The 23154-nt window shown below is 36.7% G+C and overlaps 1 protein-coding gene across 1 annotated transcript in view; it reads right to left on the reverse strand.

Moving 5' to 3' along the window:
- Positions 1-22707, reverse strand: part of LOC117325269 (general transcription factor 3C polypeptide 3-like) — a 54621-nt gene extending 31914 nt beyond the window's left edge. The window contains exons 1-19 of the mRNA XM_033881380.1: positions 22559-22707; positions 20558-20816; positions 15815-16057; positions 14423-14442; positions 14023-14137; positions 12864-12940; positions 12507-12621; positions 10350-10516; positions 9849-9936; positions 9051-9109; positions 8147-8265; positions 7051-7138; positions 6643-6789; positions 5821-6004; positions 4773-4804; positions 4258-4387; positions 3556-3645; positions 2862-2914; positions 2578-2682 (exon numbers count right to left, since the gene is read on the reverse strand). Coding sequence (XP_033737271.1) covers positions 2578-2682; positions 2862-2914; positions 3556-3645; positions 4258-4387; positions 4773-4804; positions 5821-6004; positions 6643-6789; positions 7051-7138; positions 8147-8265; positions 9051-9109; positions 9849-9936; positions 10350-10516; positions 12507-12621; positions 12864-12940; positions 14023-14137; positions 14423-14442; positions 15815-16057; positions 20558-20816; positions 22559-22681 — 2214 coding nt within the window. The 5' untranslated portion in view covers positions 22682-22707. The remainder of the gene's footprint in view (positions 1-2577; positions 2683-2861; positions 2915-3555; positions 3646-4257; positions 4388-4772; positions 4805-5820; positions 6005-6642; positions 6790-7050; positions 7139-8146; positions 8266-9050; positions 9110-9848; positions 9937-10349; positions 10517-12506; positions 12622-12863; positions 12941-14022; positions 14138-14422; positions 14443-15814; positions 16058-20557; positions 20817-22558) is intronic.
- Between the last annotated feature and the right edge of the window lie 447 nt (positions 22708-23154).

A 23154-nucleotide genomic window follows, 5' to 3' on the forward strand; every position in this document is an offset into this window, starting at 1 on the left:
GTGAATTAACAAGACATATATATCTACCGACATGTATATCTATATACTGTAGTGTGCATTATCATGACTGTAGTTGTCTTGTTAATTCACACAAAATATGTATTGATAATTCACACGACAGTATGTACATGGTACATATATATGTACCCTCTGTTGGCATCAGCATTTAACCCGTAATGTCTGGACTAACAACAGAAAACAAATGAAGATTTCAAATTTAATGAAAATTTAATGTCAATGTTGATGACAAATAGAAACACCTGCCATAATACTGTTACGTGCTGGTCAAAGAGGAGACAACTCTCTTAATCTCAAAAGCTTTAACAGGACTTTATTTGTGATGGGTTTATATTACAATAAATACTGGACTTTAAGCAGCAAATTAATGCTAATGATAACAATTAGTGTTTTAACTAAAGCAAGTAATGGGAACAAAATCTACATTATAACTTTTCTAGTAATAATCGTTTTGACAAATATCTAATAAAATGATGATTTTGGACATTTGTAACACATCATGATAAAAGAATGCAGTGAGTGCAATTGTCTGATAGGGATATGGGGGTATAAAATATTAGCATACAACAAGGAATGCTCTGTGAGTGAAATATAACTATTTATACTGTTACAGCGCTGCGCGCTGAAGTGTGTACGGTACTTTTTCAATAGTAGTACAGCAACTGTTGATTGTATTGAATCGCCAACTGATAAGCTTGAAACAATGTATCGACCTTCCTGATTGGTTCTATGCCGAAAGGGGCGGGGCGAACACGGAGTATGTACTGTACCAGGACCGTGGCTGTGTATACACACGTGTGCGATTATATATAATTACATGACTATGCAAAACAACGACAACTTTTACGTTAAGTTTTAAGCATTTAATAAAGATCTGGTACTCGTTGAACACATGGGTTGTTACACACATATATATGCCATGTTGTTATGAACAACTTATATGATACCTTCCGTGATTATACATATCCACACTGTCGGAAAAATCCAGACAAGAACGAAGCAGGGAAATCCAGAGCATCTTAAATACTTGGCTTACATTTCTTTTTGAATTCGATGAATTCCATAACATCTTGAGTCACCTTTTTACTTTTCAGTGGTTTCCGTTTGACGATGGGCGCTAAAGACTTAGTTGCATAAAAAATCTTCATAATTTTGCGACATCCTGATTAGACAAACCGGTCTTATCACTGATGGCTGAATATGAGAGTCCTTCTGAATGTAGATTATAAACAGTTTTTTCTCGTTTTTTTATCTTCACTTTTCCCTCTGGTGTAAACACGGCCCTTGGAATTTTACATGTTTGAAGTAGTACGTTATATGCGTACCGTCGTGTACACCGTCTAGACCTATAGTTTCCCTGTTTTTTTGTCAGACATGTAACTAACCAAGGTGATTTGCATTACATGTATAAGCTCACAACTACATGTGTATAACTGCAACTTGCAAGGTTTAACCAGCTAAATTTACAATATATCTAATATTTATACATTTAAATGTTTATTATGCAGATGTTCTTTCAATATGGACAACACAGTCAGTGTATTTTGAAAATTACGCACGTATTGATTGATGATCGTCAAGCTAACCAGCCCTTCGAACTTTGTCACCAGCTGACCAGGTCGACCCTTCAGTTCGGTGATATATTTTCGCAATACACTGATTTGAGAGTGGGAAAGTCCATTGTATAGGGTAGATAGCATTTGCACTTCCTTTCACACCTCGTGTACAAGCTAAACTATCTGGGTCACGATAGCGATTCAGTTTACATGTAATTTGGAAGGGTCAAACATCAGACAAAACTGGGTTCCGGAGCACAGGGGCTTGGCACGATGGTGATGACGTTCCATATATGTATGTATAGTATATACATAAAGAATACATGGTCAGTGTCTTAAAATATAAGCTGTATTTTGGCGAGGGTAAAGAAATCGCCACTTTTGTCTTTCTGTCCCGAGCCAGAAATACAGCTTATATTTTAAAACACTGACTATGTATTCTACTTATTCTCCAACAGTCATGAAAATAATCATCAAAAATAATCATTTTTATGTGAAACGGTGTCAAATATCACATAAATATGTTCGTCTTTTAAACGTAGTTTCACTTTGAAGTAGGTCAGTCGAACTGACGCACGTGCTAAGATTCCAAAATACAGCTGTTTTCCGTCACTGCCGTATATACAGCAAAAATATATATACGGTGGGTGTATTCCGACAATGCGGTGGCAGTTGCAGGATAAATTCATATATGGACCTTCATTTATAAACTTGTCACTGAATATTTCACTTGTAGAACATTTTCATAACCCGCCATTCTCGCAAGTTTACTCATGTGCACACGAGTGCTGAGAAAGGTGTGTGCATTCAGTTCGACCAATCAAATCAACGCTTACTCAGCGCAATCGACTTTGTTAGAGTACTGTCGATACACAGTAATGTAGTACCAATACCTGTCGTACTTGTGTTACACTTTGACCGTACACACTTCAGCGCGCAGCGCTGTAAGCTGAGAGAAATATAGCTAGCTCCTGTTATATTGGGTATGCATAATCAATTCTACCTTGAGTTTCCTTGGATCAGCCATGAAGAATGGACAGGACATTGCTATTCCGGTCACTTCCATCAGTTCATGGTACTTCTGAAGATCCATCAGTAGGTCACATAACTGTAAATACACTAACATTGTAGAGAAGGCTGGCAAATACAATAAAGTGTATCATTACTAACAATGAACATATAATCAGATATTGTACTTATATCCTATAAATAGGAAACCTCTCTCTTAAATTACCTGTTATAGTTACATCACTTCACTGAGAAGGTCTGGAGCTTGTCTACACTTACCTTGACAAATAAATCCCACAGATCATCAACTGGCAAGTCAGTTTTGTATATCCCTGAAATATGTATAGATATTATAAACATTTCATCACTGATACCTGGTATGGACTACAATAATTTGGTATTCTACTTTGATAAAGGTTAACAAATGAATGTGTTATATGGTTATATGGGGACTTACATAACAACTAGAATACTGACACATCACTAATGTCTCTGCAACATGTGTCTCTAAATCTGAACCAAAGTGTTACATTGACACTCAATTGCTGCTTCATTTCCCCAAATATACAAATTGTACACCTGTAGATCAGTTTATCATCATGTAGAACTTCAGAAAATTTGACCCTTTTCACAGTATGTTCCTAGTTCTATTTTCAGTAACAGTGACCTTGACCTTCAGACCTTCTAAGGGCCCTGAATAAAGTGAAATGCTATTGGCACTTCAGAATTCAAGGTATTGTCCCATGCAAGAATTGTTTTATTTTCAATTTTTAGTAACAGTGACATTTAACTTTGACCTACAAGTCTAAAAAGCTATTCCAAGGAAGCACATTCTCTGTTAAAGTACTAGATAGTCTGAGTGAAATTGACCCAACAGAACTCAAGTTGTGTGCTGGGTGTATAATGACAATTACTCTTAAGTGTTCCAGTTTTTAATAAAGCATAAAGCATTTAAGCTTTTCACAACAATTACCATTGCGCTCTGTTTGAACTTGACAACCTTCCTTCATATGCTTCACCACATCCTCCATCTTGTGTTTAGGAGTTTTATAGGTAAACACAACTGGAAATTAAGATATAAATATCACATTTAGATTTTATCTTCAACAGAAGTGGGTATGTCTCTTAAGTGTCCGTAAATCATACTTACCAGGAAAGAGAATAAATCTATAAATATCTGAGGAAGAACCTAAATGTTGGAACTGAAGATAGATTGATGTCTTTGTCACTACGTTAGCTATCATTATCTATAGGTATGTAATACAGAGGAAATCTTCAGGATTTTTGCGACTTAAATTTACTTCCCTTGCCAATACATTAATCTCTTTTTTTGATAATTAAAAGAGAACAGCCTAATTGGAGTGCACAGTAGGTCATATTAAGGTCCAACAAGTCATTCCTGTAGTTCTTGTTTTCCTTTCTATTTAAAGTACTGTTTTCAAACACTAGTTCTAGGTTTGCTTTCTATTCTTTTTTTCAAACACATTTTTTTCCAAACAACTAATTATAATTATTCTGTAAATACGCTCCACAAGATAAATTTATAGAAAATGTCTTTTTCATGACTGTTTCATATAAATATTTGAGGACAGTTACAATGATAATGATACAAAATATGTTGTAACTTGGTATTACTATTTGACTTTAAAGTGTCTCGAGTGAGAAGACTATTTACCTTTTAGGAACGAGGCTTTTGTAATGTCCTTGAACTGGTGAAAGAGAAGTTGTTTGCAGGCAAATATGAACTCATCATGTCGACTTTGAGAGTGCAAAAGATGGCACTTTTGTAGCAGAAGAATCTGTTCCTGTCAACACAGATTTAGGCATTATATAAACTGTCAACATAGATATAGACATTACATGTACTGTCAACATAGATATAGGTATTAATATAAAGACATTCTAACCATGGCTTGAGGTTATAAAAACAGCTAAGTATCTCATGGTGTCAGGTCTTTTCTGGATTACAGTATCATTAGAAGTTGTATCAACATTGAACATTAACTGTAATGGAAGCAGATGTTATCCGGAAGATTAGCCACTGTGACAGTAAATGTTCTTTTGAAACAGTAGATAATGGTCAAAATGGGTAATATGTACAGACAGACCCGGTGAATTTATACTTTAATACACCTGTAAGTTTATAGTGTCGTGTAAACAGGTCTGACATCAAGTCACATGTTTCTTTACCTGTTTAGACATCAGTGCTTCCCCCAAATCACCTGTAAGGAGTAAAACACAAAGGTTAGACAAGGTATTACAGTATCATACATTTATAATCAGTATTACAGGGTGTCCAGGTTTATATTAGGGGTCAGACAAGGTATTACGGTATCATACCTCTATAATCAGTTATACAGGGTGTCCAGGTTTATATTAGGGGTCAGACAAGGTATTACAGTATCATACCTCTATAATCAGTATTACAGGGTGTCCAGGTTTATATTAGGGGTCTGACAAGGTATTACGGTATCATACCTCTATAATCAGTTATACAGAGTGTCCAGGTTTATATTAGGGGTTAGACAAGGTATTACAGTATCATACCTCTATAATCAGTTATACAGAGTGTCCAGGTTTATATTAGGGGTCAGACAAGGTATTACGGTATCATACCTCTATAATCAGTTTTACAGAGTGTCCAGGTTTATATTAGGGGTTAGACAAGGTATTACAGTATCATACCTCTATAATCAGTTATACAGGGTGTCCAGGTTTATATTAGGGGTCAGACAAGGTATTACAGTATCATACCTCTATAATCAGTTATACAGGGTGTCCAGGTTAATATTAGGGGTCAGACAAGGTATTACGGTATCATACCTCTATAATCAGTTAAACAGGGTGTCCTGGTTTATATTAGGGGTTAGACAAGGTATTACAGTATCATACCTCTATAATCAGTATTACAGGGTGTCCAGGTCAGACAAGGTATTACAGTATCATTCCTCTGTAATCAGTTATACAGTGTGTCCAGGTTTATATTAGGGGTTAGACAAGGTATTACGGTATTATACCTCTATAATCAGTTACAGGGTGTCCAGGTTTATATTAGGGGTCAGACAAGGTATTACGGTATCATACCTCTATAATCAGTTTTACAGAGTGTCCAGGTTTATATTAGGGGTCAGACAAGGTATTACGGTATCATATAATCAGTTTCTATCCCTTACAGGAGCTCCAGGTTTGATAATTACACAAGTGTTATGATGTCAAAATCTACAAAATACACCCTTACCCTGAGAGAGGGCCATGAGAGCCTCCTCATGTTTCCCTAGCTGTTGATTGAGAGATGAGAGAGCCATCCTGGCCCCCACATGTTGTGGAGCCATCTCGACCACATTACCATAGGCCTGTACTGCCTCCTCCAGGTCGCCAAGGTTGTTCAAACACTCAGCCATCTTCAGCCACACAGCTGCAGCCTAGGTAAAGCAGTTAAAACAAAGCTATTAAATATTTGTTACTGAATCCTTGAAATACAAACTGATGATTATCAGTACAGAGTTTTTTTTTAGTTGTTTAACGTCCTAGCAACAGCCAGGGTCATAAGAGGAAGGTTGTCAATGAGATACCTATAGAGTAAAACAAAGCATACAAAGACAGAGTAGTGATGAAACAAAGGAAAGATTATCAGTATCCTTACACCTATCTGTTTACACAAATATGATGGTCCCTACCTTATTTCTTACCTGCCACCGTACAAATAAAATCTCTTAATGCTACAAGCTACCTAATATCTTACGTCATTTCAATATAGCCTGATAAACACTTACAGAACAGGTAACCAATGAAAAAACAAACAGAACAGGTAACCAATGAAAAAACAAACAGAACAGGTAACCAATGAAAAAACAAACAGAACAGGTAACCAATGAAAAAACAAACAGAACAGGTAACCAATGAAAAAACAAACAGAACAGGTAACCAACGAAAAAACAAATTTAAAATATCAAGGTGTATAATAATTCTGTATATTAAAATGGGATCCGATATAAGACAATCTAGAGTAAGTATGGATTTATATTTTGGAGAATAAAGGAAATTTAGAGTTCATTCTTACTGTGCTGTAACGTGAGGATTTGATCAACTTTACGAGCAGAGGTTTAGCATCTTTGAAGTAATGAGACTCCATCAAGGCTTCAGCTATATCGATGTAAAGGTCGCCCATATCATCTATACTCTCTGAGGTCAGTTGGCTGATGATGGGCTAAAATAACCGCAACAGACATTATTCACTGAATCATTTCCTTTCAAGATACTCATTTAAATGTAATATTCTGTAGTATTTCTTTCATCTATATGTAACACAATATATTACGTATTTTCTCCAGAAATATCGATTAAGGTTAATTCTAATCTCTACATTAATCTCGAGTGAGAAATTTCATGTGTTCTAACTACGAAGAAATAAAAAAGATTAAAAAAAAAAAAATTCTACATTAAAATGAACTACCTCTATAACACTCACCGACACAATGGCTTTCTGTCGCTGGTGAATCATACACACAGACAACTTTACACCTAGATCAATAGGCAGCAGCTCTGGGATCTTACACCTGTAAACAGTACAACTTTACACTGAGTTTTATATTACAACTCTACACTGAGTTTTATATTACAACTTTACAATGAGTTTTATAGTAAAACTTTACACTGAGTTTTATAGTAAAACTTTACACTGAGTTTTATATTACAACTTTACAATGAGTTTTATATTACAACTCTACACTGAGTTTTATATTACAACTCTACACTGAGTTTTATATTACAACTTTACAATGAGTTTTATAGGACAACTTTACACTCAGTTTTATAGTACAACTCTACACTGAGTTTTATAGTACAACTCTACACTGAGTTTTATAGTACAACTCTACACTGTGTTTTATAGTACAACTCTACACTGAGTTTTATAGTACAACTTTACACTGACTTAGTTTTATAGTACAACTCTACACTGAGTTTTATGATAGTACAACTTTACACTGAGTTTTTTAGTACAACTCTACACTGAGATTTATAGTACAACTTTACACTGAGTTTTATAGTACAACTTTACACTGAGTTTTATAGTACAACTCTACACTGAGTTTTATAGTACAACTCTACACTGAGTTTTATAATACAACTTTACACTGAGTTTTACAGTACAACTCTACACTGAGTTTTATAGTACAACTCTACACTGAGTTTTATGATAGTACAACTTTACACTGAGTTTTTTAGTACAACTCTACACTGAGATTTATAGTACAACTCTACATTGAGTTTTATAATATAACTCTACACTGAGTTTTATAGTACAACTCTACACTGAGTTTTATAGTACAACTCTACACTGAGTTTTATAGTACAACTCTACACTGAGTTTTATAGTACAACTCTACATTGAGTTTTATAATACAACTCTACATTGAGTTTTATAATACAACTCTACACTGAGTTTTATAGTACAATTCTACACTGAGTTTTATATTACAACTCTACATTGAGTTTTATATTACAACTCTACACAATAATATGCAGGAAAAGTAATTACATAGTATAGAGTTTCTTTGTCTTACGTTTCTATGGCTACCTGACCACTGACTAGAGCATCAGGGTCAACAGTGTCAATATGGTTCTTCTCCCAAACTGCCTTGTTGTTGAATATCAGGCTCACGCCACAGTGCTTCACCAACACCTACCAAACATAAACAAGTCAAAGTTATATTTTAGTAAAAGTTATTGAATTGCTCACATAATTCGAGGTGACATTGACTTCTTTTATCATTAGGAATATTTAGTTCCTACTCAGTGATGTCCTGATCAGAGACTACACCTGACTATTTGCGGGTTCTATATATGACCTAACACATGTTCTAATGGACGAATCATACAGCAATATCTTCAAAATACTCTACAGTAGAAATTTAGTTGTTTCAGCATTCCTCAGTCCAATTGCAATACAGTATGTTTAAAAGGCTTTTCGCCTAACATTCAATCAAACGCTCCACAATTCTAGATTTATGGGTGCTCAGGGTTGAAATATTGTCCTCTAGAGACTAGATTAATGCTGAAATAGCCATAAGATAAATAGCCATAAGATATAAGATAAATAGCCATAAGATATAAGATAAATAGCCATAAGATAAATAGCCATAAGATAAATAGCCATAAGATATGGCTATGAAATGGAATGAAATTTTGGGAGTATAACTGTTCAAGGTTCAGTGATTTTTGGTTACAATAACTAACAAATATTCAAATAAAAGATAAAACAAATGAATGTCTACCTGTAGTTATCAAATACACACAGTCTGCACATCCAATGTGTGACTTTGACTGATTTGGTATATATTATTAAACCATGGAAATGTACATGAGTATTTCAATGATCAGAAATACAAAACAAAATCAATGTACTTATTATTACAAAAGTCAAAGGAATATAGGTAATGAACACACTTATCAATAATATTTGTTTACCTCAACACACTCCATAAACAGTTTCTCTACTATCAGTAACTCCAGGTACAAGTTCACATCTGTATAAACAGAACCAAACACAAACTCACATAATCTAAACAAACAGCCATATTTAATTGCATGTTAATGAATAATTCCAGAGGGACCTGCTTCGGCCATAGTATGTTTGACTTGTCAACTGTATTACTATTGTGTCAATATGTATTCATTATCTATAATTTATGAGGAATTAATATGATATGATACAGTACCAACCAAGGGAAAACTTTTTAAATTTATATAAAATGATATCTATCCAATTCTTTCTAAGAAGTAGAGGTAATAATCTGGCATTTTAAAAATCCAAGATGGTTGCATGCTGACCATCTTGTTTTTCAAATTATGAGTCTGTTAGACAAAAAATTCAGATAGCTAGGTTAAAAGTGAAAAGCCACCATGAATTGGCAGTGAAACTTCTCAGCATTTGATGAACAAACCCATGTTTTTCTGTTTCTCATCTGGGGATTCAAATTCTGTTTTTAGATGTTTATTACATATTTTACTTGTAAATTGTTGACTTAACTCAGCAGATTTAAAGATAATTGATAAAGTTTTAGATCTATAAACAAAAACATAGAGAGGCTTTAAATATTGAAGATCACCAACTGAGGACCAGGTAGAAGCTGAGTATGAAAACAGATCACCAACTGAGGGCCAGGTAGATGTTGAGTATGAAAACAGATCACCAACTGAGGGCCAGGTAGATGCGGAGTATAAAAACTGATTAATCACAGGATCATCAAACATTAACAATGTTACCTTCTGATGTCACATTGTCAGGATGAAGCTGAAATGCACTCTTCATTATCTTTATGGCATTCTGCCTGTCAGCTAGATTAAAGTATTGCTGAAATGAGACCAAAGCTCATTTTAAATCAATTTTAAGATGCAACAAATACTATTAAAACAACATTGAGCTAAATAGAAAAAAGCACATCATCTACCACAGAACTTCTTCATTTCGTGATTTGTATGGTACGTGTCATTAATGAAGAATTTTGCAGAATACCTGGTCTACTTTTTTTCAGGAGTCTCCATGCAAAATCATTTTTGTCTATATTTTTGCCTTTGCTTTATCGAATATGTGCTAGAATTGTCATGGTTTCCTTATTATGTCGGCATTCTTTGTTGTTTTTTATTACTATATATAAACCATCGCCATTTTCATTGATCCAATGAGATCCAGAACATCAGCAGGATTAGTTCTAAAACAGTGTCCTCCTGGAGGATGTATAAAGATTGATTATAGCACAGAATTACCATGGACAGGTCCCTGGCCAGTTCTATATACTTCTCTCCCTCCTCTGGTGGGATCAGACTGAGCACTGTCCTGTAGCCCTCCATAACTCGCTTTGTCTCTCCAAGCTCTTCATACAGCTTAATCCTCTCCATGATGTAGTGGGGGTTCTTAGGGTCACTACGTATCGCTGTAACACAGTCATTATGTAGTGGGGGTTCTTAGGGTCACTACGTATCGCTGTAACAGTCAGTATGTAGTGGGGGTTCTTAGGGTCACTATGTATCGCTGTAACACAGTCAGTATGTAGTGGGGGTTCTTAGGGTCACTACGTATCGCTGTAACAGTCAGTATGTAGTTGGGGTTCTTAGGGTCGCTACGTACCGCTGTAACACAGTATGGAGTGGGGGTTCTTAGGGTCACTAAGTATCGCTGTAACACAGGCAGTATGTAGTGGGTGTTCTTAGGGTCACTACGTACCGCTGTAACACAGTCAGTATGTAGTGGGGGTTCTTAGGGTCACTACGTATCGCTGTAACACAGTATGTAGTGGGGGTTATTAGGGTCACTACGTATCGCTGTAACAGGGAGTATGTAGTTGGGGTTCTTAGGGTCACTACGTATCGCTGTAACAGGGAGTATGTAGTTGGGGGTTCTTAGGGTCACTACGTATCGCTGTAACAGGCAGTATGTAGTGGGGGTTCTTAGGGTCGCTACGTATCACTGTAACACAGGCAGTAGGTAGTGGGGGTTCTTAGGGTCACTAAGTATCGCTGTAACACAGTCAGTATGTAGTGGGGGTTCTTAGGGTCACTACGTATCGCTGTAACAGTCAGTATGTAGTGGGGGTTCTTAGGGTCACTACGTACCGCTGTAACACAGTATGTAGTGGGGGTTCTTAGGGTCACTACGTATCGCTGTAACACAGTCAGTATGTAGTGGGTGTTCTTAGGGTCACTACGTACCGCTGTAACACAGGCAGTATGTAGTGGGGGTTCTTAGGGTCACTACGTATCGCTGTAACACAGGCAGTATGTAGTGGGGGTTCTTAGGGTCACTACGTATCGCTGTAACACAGGCAGTATGTAGTGGGGGTTCTTAGGGTCACTACGTATCGCTGTAACACAGGCAGTATGTAGTGGGGGTTCTTAGGGTCACTACGTATCGCTGTAACACAGGCAGTATGTAGTGGGGGTTCTTAGGGTCACTATGTATCACTGTAACACAGTCAGTATGTAGTGGGGGTTCTTAGGGTCACTACGTATCGCTGTAACACAGGCAGTATGTAGTGGGGGTTCTTAGGGTCACTATGTATCACTGTAACACAGGCACTATGTAGTGGGGGTTCATAGGGTCACTAAGTATCGCTGTAACACAGTCGGTATGTAGTGGGTGTTCTTAGGGTCACTACGTACCGCTGTAACACAGGCAGTATGTAGTGGGGGTTCTTAGGGTCACTACGTATCGCTGTAACAGGCAGTATGTAGTGGGGGTTCTTAGGGTCGCTACGTATCGCTGTAACACAGCATGTAGTGGGGGTTCATAGGGTCACTAAGTATCGCTGTAACACAGTCAGTATGTAGTGGGTGTTCTTAGGGTCACTACGTATCACTATGTAGCCCTTGGGCGCTCGAGACATGTATGTGTCAACTACATGTACGTCCCATCCGTGCAAGGATTTGTGTCGAATGTCATTGTAGAGAGGTTTGATAGGATGAGAGTGTTGCATTGACTTTTGTTCTATTACCTGCACATATCATTCCTGTCCCCCGCTCCCAGTTCATTCTCCATCATGCCATCAGACAGTACAGACGACAAGCCCTGGTAAGTCTGTCTTCATGTAAATTTCATAAATGTAACTTTTAATATATCTACATTACATCATTGTAACCGTGTCGTGTAGTGTACCATTGTCGTTTAAATACATTGTAATTGTTCCGGTATTGTAACCGTGTCGTGTAGTGTACCATTGTCGTTTAAATACATTGTTATTGTTCCAGTCAATGTACTGCGTCCATGTTATATATGTTGTAGTTTCTGTCAATACGAATACCAAAGGTTACAACTGTAAAAGACATTTCCAACAACCTAGTTATACATATATAATGAGTGATTTGTTTGTTACTGTAGAGAAGATTACAGATAGCTCTCGACTACAGTTTATTCGAGCAATTTCATACCTTGAGAATAAGCTATAACAGCTTGTGAAGTCTGGTTCTGGTCCAGAAACATCTCAGCTAAACGACCCCATTGTTCAGCATCTTTAGGGTTCAGGTACGCAGCCAGAGTATGAAACTGATCAAAACATAAAAACTTATCATGCAATCGTCTTCTTATTTCTAGATCAACATCATTTCACGAATGTTTTTATTTTTTGTTTAGTAATTGGTGTGTTTTTTGTTTTGTTTTTTAACATGAATCTTGCAAAGTTTGTTACATAGATTTTATGACTATACATATACGTTAAGAAAACTGAACACTTCTTTGCCTTTCTAGTAAACAATAGAAATATTAATCTAGAAAAACAGTGTACAAACCTCTAAAGCCTTCTGCATGTCACCAGTAGTCTCATATATCACAGCCAATGTCTGATAGGGAAGGATGGCCCGAGGAGCTGATACAAAAATTCAAAAGCAAAATATGTTGATGCTGTATGTTGAATGAATCATTCATACAGATATTATCTACCACTTACAGTTCATACTTTTGTTAAAGTTTAACATCAGTACGTTAAATCATCATAATCACTGTGAAAACAATGCACAGCACTTACTCTCTCCCTATACCATAGTCACATACTATATATCCTAGGCATAGTCTCTAAAAAATAACCCGTGTTACATGCTGTAATATAGCTATGTCAAAAATATCCAAAGACACATGTGCAATAATAGTATCCACCTTTTTAAAATAATATTGTCCAATTTATGAGTCAAAATTCACCTTACTTAAATAATACTGTCCAATGTCTGAGTCAAAATTCACCTTGCTTAAATAATATTGTCCAATTTATGAGTCAAAATTCACCTTACTTAAATAATACTGTCCAATTTATGAGTCAAAATTCACCTTGCTTAAATAATTTGGCCCAATTTATGAGTTAAAATTCACCTTTCTTTAATAATACTGACCAATTTATGAGTCAAAATTCACCTTGCTTAAATAATTTGGCCCAATTTATGAGTTAAAACTCACCTTTCTTAAATAATAATGTCCAATTTACAAGTAAAAATTTACCTTTCTTAAATAATACTGTCTAATTTACGAGTCAAACTTCACTTTTCTTAAATAATACTATCCAATTTAGAAGCCAAAATTCACCTTTCTTAAATAATACTGTCCAATTTACAAGTGAAAATTCAATTTTTTTTTAATATGACTTTTTTATTTGCGATATTTCACTAATTACATTCTCAGGTTTTTAAGTGATAAACTGAATCTTTTAAATTACTGAATTCCATGTGACATAGCCTATTTAGAGTCAGCAGATTCACAGAAACAGTGACAACATAAACTTTGTGAAAGCTATATATCAATTTTCTGACATTTCTTTAACTATGACAATACTGATAAGCTAACATCATTGTAAATGTTAACAAAATGCATGAGCAGAGGTAACCTCGTTGATTCTTGATTCAAATGCTCATACTTGACTACTATAATAAACGTGTATGTTGTATGCCAGTTGTAATGTACCTTCTTTAATGATGTCCATACAAATCTGGATAGCTTCTTCAGTTTCTCCTCGAGCAAATTTCAGGTTCGCTTCTCCCATCAAGCCCTTCAAGTGCTTTGGGATCATCTTGTTTGACTGCAGACAGTGACAGCACTCAATAAATGATTCTAAGGAATGTTATGTTATTCAACATTTAAATGTCAATCTAATTAATTATACATTTATAGCTATTAAACTGCTGGTTCGTCTTTAAACACATGGTAGCTATAAGAATACAGTCACGGAGACAGAGTGTATTTTTCAAATCTTGAAAACATTGTGAATTTCTGCTTGTTTTACTCAACTTCTTACTTGTATTACTTTCTGAAATATAAAGATCTTTGTAAGATAATTTGACAGAAAACTGTTATTTGTACTTACATTTTTTCTGACATACTTTCCTGAAATACAGGAAGGCACATGGTTAACTACTCATACATACAAACTGTTGTATTTTACTATTGTCACTACGATTCAATACCTAAGAGTAATATTATAAGCCGAAACTATATTTAATGATACACAGCTGTAAACAGAAGAAACAAAGAAAACATTTTTTCTATCTACCTTACAAGAGTTATCTATATCACAACCATAGAAAATACTGAACACTGACAACAAACTAACAACACTTACTGGTCAATGACTAAGGAGTTTTATGGCAGCCATTTTGATCTCAATGTTTTGTGTGACAATCTGATTAAAAAATTCTAATTCTACTTCTTTATCTAATTACAAGATCTCTCGTTCCACTGTTTTCCTAGTCTTCTATACATGAAGATCTGACACAGCCCTGTGGGAATCATTGCTCTGAAGACTTTATAATCAATGTAAGTTATGAATTCCAGTATTAACCAATCATACTTCTCTTCCACTCTGACTTCAAGATGAGCTTACCAGTAAGAAAAAATGATCTAGAAGGCAAACGATTGTCTTCCTAAAGCTTTCAGTCGAAAGCTCTGACATATCATCCAGTAAAAAATAAGTTTTTATCAAATTTAACCAGCAGATAAAAATAGATGTGTTTTTTTTCAAACACAATTTCATTGGTGTAGCCACATGACCAAATTGACCACTGCTTCATAGGCTTTGTTAGCAACAATAATTCATATGAACTTATCTGGTACTGACAGTACAAATTTGATTGGTTGGTGAATGATTGACCTTGGCTCATCAGAACAGTGATTCAAAAGGGACTCTGTCAAATCTCCATATGACATGTAAGTTAAATGGGAGGTATAAATTATTTTGCTGTCATTACCTTTTTTTTTAATAATCTTATCACATCTTTTTTGTGTTTTGTTATGATTATCACAATTTTCTCTTTGAGAATACAGACATTATCAGCATCTAATTTTAATAAGTTAAGGTAACTCTTTGAATATTTTCATGTCATGCAATTGTTTTAAATCAGTCATGAAAATCAAATCAACATTCCTTCACGCATCTTCAGACTGAAGTATTCTATGAAATATTAATCAATACTTTCACTTTTCAACCCCAGCTTTCTACTCCTAGTGCATTGGGCCATTAAGCTATTTTGACCAGTGGATACTTACTGGCAATTACAGTAAGATTATCACATTTCATAGATACTTTAAATTTACTGTAATCAGATCTTTTAAGATGAAACCTATTCCTCATGAAGGATCTAAATAGCATTATTAAGGCTCTTAACTCAGGTATTATGCTGAATTTTTACAATTAGTTAAAATCACTGCATCTCTAATAGATTAAATATAGTACTGAAAGACAAAAAAGTGTATAGCTTACTTTTCTTCACGGGAGATAGTGAGCCATCTGATGTCTGACTGTCTTCCATTTTCTTCTTTGATTGTGAAGGGAGAGAACTTGTACTTGGTTTATAGTCAGGGTCATCATCTTGATTAATTCCAATCTCATCTTCATCATCATCATCTTCATCATCATCATCATCGTTGTCATCATCCTTTTCATCGTCGTCTTGTTCCTTTGCATTGTTTACCATTTCATTGAATTCCAGGAAGCTAATTTTACCTGATAGTGAAAAAAAGTGTAGTGATACATACAACAGGTGGATTTTAAAAATGCAGATTGTTTTTATTTATTTCAATCCATATCCATATTAGAATATTCTGTTGATGATAAAATTTTATAAAACATTGTAGCCAGGAAATACAATAAATTAATTTCACTCAACCAGGACAGAATATCTAGGCCGTAATAATATAATAATAACATTGCCAGATGCTTCCATGTGTACAACACCACTGTCTCTGTATACGTAAGAGACTGTACAAGATCTGGTCAGCAATGTACCACTGTCTCTGTAAGATACTGTACAAGATCTGGTCAGCAATGTACCACTGCCTCTGTAATAGACTGTACATGATCTGGTCAGCAATGTACCACTGCCTCTGTAAGAAACTGTACAAGATCTGGTCAGCAGTGTACCACTGTCTCTGTAAGATACTGTACAAGATACTGTACAAGATCTGGTCAGTAATGTACCACTGGCTCTGTAAGATACTGTACAAGATCTGGTCAGTAATGTACCACTGGCTCTGTAAGAGACTACAAGATCTGGTCAGCAATGTACCACTGTCTCTGTAAGATACTGTACAAGATCTGGTCAGTAATGTACCACTGTCTCTGTAAGATACTGTACAAGATGTGGTCAGTAATGTACCATTGTCTCTGTAAGATACTGTACAAGATCTGGTCAGTAATGTACCACTGGCTCTGTAAGAGACTACAAGATCTGGTCAGCAATGTACCACTGTCTCTGTAAGAAACTGTACAAGATCTGGTCAGTAATGTACCACTGTCTCTGTAAGATACTGTACAAGATCTGGTCAGTAATGTACCACTGGCTCTGTAAGAAACTGTACAAGATCTGGTCAGTAATGTACCACTGACTCTGTAAGATACTGTACAAGATCTGGTCAGTAATGTACCGCTGGGTCTGTAAGAAACTGTACAAGATCTGGTCAGCAAAGCACCAGTGGCTCTGTAAGAGACTATACAAGATCTGGTCAGCAGTGTATCACTGACTCTGTAAGAGACTGTACAAGATCTGGTCAGCAGTGTATCACTGACTCTGTAAGAGACTGTACAAGATCTGGTCAGCAGTGTATCACTGACTCTGTAAGAGGCTGTACAAGATCTGGTCAGTAATGTACCACTGGCTCTGTAAGAGACTATACAAGATCTGGTCAGCAATTGCAATGTATCACTGACTCTGTAAGAGATTGTACAAGATCTGGTCAGTAATGTACCACTGGCTCTGTAAGATACTGTACAAGATCTGGTCAGTAATGTACCGCTGGCTCTGTAAGAGACTACAAGATCTGGTCAGTAATGTACCACTGTCTCTGTAAGAAACTGTACAAGATCTGGTCAGTAATGTACCACTGGCTCTGTAAGATACTGTACAAGATACTGTACAAGATCTGGTCAGTAATGTACCACTGTCTCTGTAAGAAACTGTACAAGATCTGGTCAGCAGTGTATCACTGACTCTGTAAGAGACTGTACAAGATCTGGTCAGTAATGTACCACTGGCTCTGTAAGAGACTACAAGATCTGGTCAGTAATGTACCACTGTCTCTGTAAGAAACTGTACAAGATCTGGTCAGTAATGTACCACTGGCTCTGTAAGATACTGTACAAGATCTGGTCAGCAATGTACCACTGTACATGTCTCTGTAAGAGACTATACAAGATCTGGTCAGCAAAGCACCATTGGCTCTGTAAGATACTGTACAAGATCTGGTCAGTAATGTACCACTGCCTCTGTAAGAGACTATACAAGATCTGGTCAGTAATGTACCACTGGCTCTGTAAGAATCTGTACAAGATCTGGTCAGCAATGTACCACTGGCTCTGTAAGATACTGTACAAGATCTGGTCAGCAGTGTACCACTGTCTCTGTAAGATACTGTACAAGATCTGGTCAGCAGTGTACCACTGTCTCTGTAAGATACTGTACAAGATCTGGTCAGTAATGTACCACTGGCTCTGTAAGAATCTGTACAAGATCTGGTCAGCAATGTACCACTGCCTCTGTAAGATACTGTACAAGATCTGGTCAGTAATGTACCACTGGCTCTGTAAGAATCTGTACAAGATCTGGTCAGCAATGTACCACTGGCTCTGTAAGATACTGTACAAGATCTGGTCAGCAGTGTACCACTGTCTCTGTAAGATACTGTACAAGATCTGGTCAGCAGTGTACCACTGTCTCTGTAAGATACTGTACAAGATCTGGTCAGTAATGTACCACTGGCTCTGTAAGAATCTGTACAAGATCTGGTCAGCAATGTACCACTGGCTCTGTAAGATACTGTACAAGATCTGGTCAGCAGTGTATCACTGACTCTGTAAGAGACTGTACAAGATCTGGTCAGTAATGTACCACTGGCTCTGTAAGAGACTACAAGATCTGGTCAGTAATGTACCACTGACTCTGTAAGATACTGTACAAGATCTGGTCAGCAATGTACCACTGTCTCTGTAAGATACTGTACAAGATCTGGTCAGTAATGTACCACTGTCTCTGTAAGAGACTGTACAAGATCTGGTCAGCAGTGTATCACTGACTCTGTAAGAGACTATACAAGATCTGGTCAGCAGTGTATCACTGACTCTGTAAGAGACTATACAAGATCTGGTCAGCAGTGTATCACTGACTCTGTAAGAGACTGTACAAGATCTGGTCAGCAGTGTATCACTGACTCTGTAAGAGACTGTACAAGATCTGGTCAGTAATGTACCACTGGCTCTGTAAGAGACTATACAAGATCTGGTCAGCAGTGTATCACTGACTCTGTAAGAGACTGTACAAGATCTGGTCAGTAATGTATCACTGGCTCTGTAAGAGACTACAAGATCTGGTCAGCAATTGCAATGTATCACTGACTCTGTAAGAGACTGTACAAGATCTGGTCAGTAATGTACCACTGGCTCTGTAAGAGACTACAAGATCTGGTCAGCAATTGCAATGTATCACTGACTCTGTAAGAGACTGTACAAGATCTGGTCAGTAATGTATCACTGACTCTGTAAGAGACTGTACAAGATCTGGTCAGTAATGTACCACTGTCTCTGTAAGATACTGTACAAGATCTGGTCAGTAATGTACCACTGTCTCTGTAAGATACTGTACAAGATCTGGTCAGTAATGTACCACTGGCTCTGTAAGAGACTGTACAAGATCTGGTCAGTAATGTACCACTGGCTCTGTAAGAGACTACAAGATCTGGTCAGTAATGTACCACTGTCTCTGTAAGATACTGTACAAGATCTGGTCAGTAATGTACCACTGGCTCTGTAAGATACTGTACAAGATCTGGTCAGTAATGTACCACTGGCTCTGTAAGAGACTGTACAAGATCTGGTCAGTAATGTACCACTGGCTCTGTAAGAGACTACAAGATCTGGTCAGTAATGTACCACTGGCTCTGTAAGAGACTGTACAAGATCTGGTCAGTAATGTACCACTGTCTCTGTAAGATACTGTACAAGATCTGGTCAGTAATGTACCACTGTCTCTGTAATAGACTGTACAAGATCTGGTCAGCAATGTACCATTGCCTCTGTAATAGACTGTACATGATCTGGTCAGCAATGTACCACTGTCTCTGTAATAGACTGTACAAGATCTGGTCAGCAATGTACCATTGCCTCTGTAATAGACTGTACATGATCTGGTCAGCAATGTACCACTGTCTCTGTAATAGACTGTACAAGATCTGGTCAGCAATGTACCATTGCCTCTGTAATAGACTGTACATGATCTGGTCAGCAATGTACCACTGCCTCTGTAAGAAACTGTACATGATCTGGTCAGCAATGTACCACTGACTCTGTAAGATACTGTACAAGATCTGGTCAGCAATGTACCATTGGCTCTGTAAGAAACTGTACAAGATCTGGTCAGTAATGTACCATTGTCTCTGTAAAAGACTGTACAAGATGTGGTCAGTAATGTACCACTGTCTCTGTAATAGACTGTACAAGATCTGGTCAGCAATGTACCACTGTCTCTGTAAGATACTGTACAAGATCTGGTCAGCAATGTACCACTGTCTCTGTAAGATACTGTACAAGATCTGGTCAGCAATGTACCACTGTCTCTGTAAGATACTGTACAAGATCTGGTCAGCAATGTACCACTGGCTCTGTAAGAGACTGTTCTTTTCAAATAACATGTAGGTTTTAAGTTTGTATAGTGATATTTAAAAAAACTCATTTCTAAAAAATCAATAGAATAAACTTCCTTTCAAATTATACCGACATGTATCTGCAATACAGACAGTACTTCAATTAGTAATCAAATACAATCACTTCATTAGGGATATGATATGATAACTTTATCTCTCATGCTTCAAAATCAAAATTAAATTTATGATATTGGCTCACTCCATTCGCTTAATGTTAACAGAATCTGTGCCACCTGGTGATCATGATAACCCATACCATTTAAAGGGTTCCACATACCCTTGTATAATCTTAACATTGTATTATCCTCCTCACCTGATAAATACAACATAACCAAGTCATTAGGGGGAAGTTTCTGAGATGCTGATGGCTGACTTTCAGCCTGAATGGTGGAAGGAGGAATGATGAGTTCCACAGTCTTACTGCCAGACTCTGTTGACACCTCCATCATGCGTGATGTACTAGGAACAACCTCTTCAGACACAGACAGGGATGCCAGCAGGTCCAGGTTCGTTGATACCTCGTCTGCTGTATTTTCCACATCATCATAATGAACTTCCACTAACCCCCCAGTCTGTCAAAATAACCAAATTTGTCAAAAGATTGATTTCTTACTTTATATATAATATCAGTTATTCGGTACAAATCTACAAATATATTTTTTAAAAAGTTAACAGATGTTTATAACTAACATCAAATAAGTTCACAATATTGATCATCATGCTGAGTTAAGATGGTACAGGAGTCTATAGAATAATGTAGAGCTTACATTACAACGCTGTAAAGGAAACTAATATTTTTTGGGATGATAGAGGAAGATCACCCACGGGAGAAATCAACATGACATGATGAGTGGGGAAACTAATTAGCCAACAGACCCCCTGTCGCCAGTGTACATGTATCTCAAACCCATGTTACAAGTAAAGATACAAGAAATTTTACCTAAAAGCTGATTATTTAAAAAAAATCAGACCTGGTTATTTAAAAAAAAAATCAGATAACATTATCTTTCAGAGCTATTTTTGATAAATGTTACATGTTAATGGGAGGGTTATCTAAAGCTCACACTTGACAAGATGACTGCGTCATCATGATCATGACAGCAGAATTCTAGTGCCATTTATAAGTGTTGCTGTTTATAATAATTATCAACCTATTGTTGGGCAATTGCAAGTACATTGTATCCTGTTTCTGTAGATTCTTTTCTTGCCAAACCGTGTATTCATATATATTGTCACGTAGTTAGTTTTTAATTATGTATGACATGTAATTATTAGTCTGTGTATGTATGTATAGATACGTGTGTTTATGTGAGTGAACGAGTGCCTTTATTTATTGTCGTGTACATGTGCACGTGCCGCTCTCTAGGTGAGGCGATCTATATTTAGCCGTCACACCTAGATAACCGGCTATGGTAGCTGTTCATTGTTAGCGTGTGTGTGGGCCGGAATGTCTTGTCACGAGAGAGAGATGTCAATCTATGAGGTCGAGATGTCTTGTGTTCTTTAACGTAATAGTGTGAAGTCAAGTCGTAACGTGTGTAATAGTGTGAGGTCAAGTCGTCAGAGTTTTCTTTGTAAATCGTCTGCCTTTGTTCAGACAGACTGAGCCTGTTCGTTGTGATGAATTGACGTGTTTTTGACACTCTGTTTTATCATTGCTCATGTCTTATCCTATTGCGCCCATGCTTATGACATTGTATTCGTACATGTTTTACTGAATACACATTATTTTAAGTAACACACAGGCCTTTGAGTCGTTATTCCGATATACAACTATTCGTCCCATGAAACATGGCCACTGGCCGAGTCCAATTCAATATGATGACAACAGCATTTGTCACAATATATTAAACTTTTACATTTGGAGTCTGCAATGGACATGTATATATTTATGCAGAGTGCACATTTTAAGTTTGTCCTAAACCTTATTCTTTATATTCTGTTTATGGTCAACGGTATAACGATATCACATATACCCAGTCTACTCCAAGAGGGATTACATGGCATGGGTCTGATGCATCATAATCATGTATTCTTCAAAGTAGCTAGTAACTGTTACTCAAATGCAGGACTATTACCCATATACGGGGTTGTGTCCAACCTGTTTATATATCTTCAGGGTCAGCTCTTACATGGAAAGGAGAGGAAAACGCCTGGGTAATTGAACGAACGAACTGTCAGCTCATTATATAATTAGTAACCCCGGCTACCGAGGCACCAATCTGTCGAAATGACATCCGAATGTTTACTATTCTAGAGTAAGACCTTACTGTACCAGTCCACTTTCAAAAGTTAATGTAAATAGATAACTTGCCTCGCTCCATGCCATCCAATTTTCATCCGTGATTTCTTTCCCAACATTGTCGAACGGGTTGTCAGACGTATAAGCCGGTAACAAAAATATATCCGGAGATTCAGAATTTCCCTCCGCCGCCATAGTGGAATATTTTCGATGTTCTCGGGTGTTATCATATATAATCTTATGTACTTCCGAAAGCGTATTAACTCTAAAGGTTGACACTCATTGAACATCGAACGATATCCTGAAGAATACAACGTGTTCAGGCTCTCGCCCTTGCGAAGCTCCCCAGCTATGTATTACGGATCTATCAATCTATATCCGTGTTATAAGATAATATGAATGAAGGCAAAGCCTTAGAAGAGCGCAGCTATAATCACCTGACTCACTCACCGTTAATCAAGAAGGAAACACAGGGACATGAGAATAACAGTCTAAGAACATGTACCATATTTTCTTTGATTTAATTAATTTTTTTTTTTTTTGGGGGGGGGGGATGTTAATTTAAAAAATGACACAACGCGTCTGCAAAATATGCTACAAACTAAAACAAGGCAAATATTAAGTCCTAATACAATACAATGTCATATAGACTGTTAATTATACATCCC

The sequence above is a fragment of the Pecten maximus genome, chromosome 4 (assembly GCF_902652985.1).
Source record: "Pecten maximus chromosome 4, xPecMax1.1, whole genome shotgun sequence".
In the NCBI taxonomy this organism is placed as follows: domain Eukaryota; kingdom Metazoa; phylum Mollusca; class Bivalvia; order Pectinida; family Pectinidae; genus Pecten; species Pecten maximus.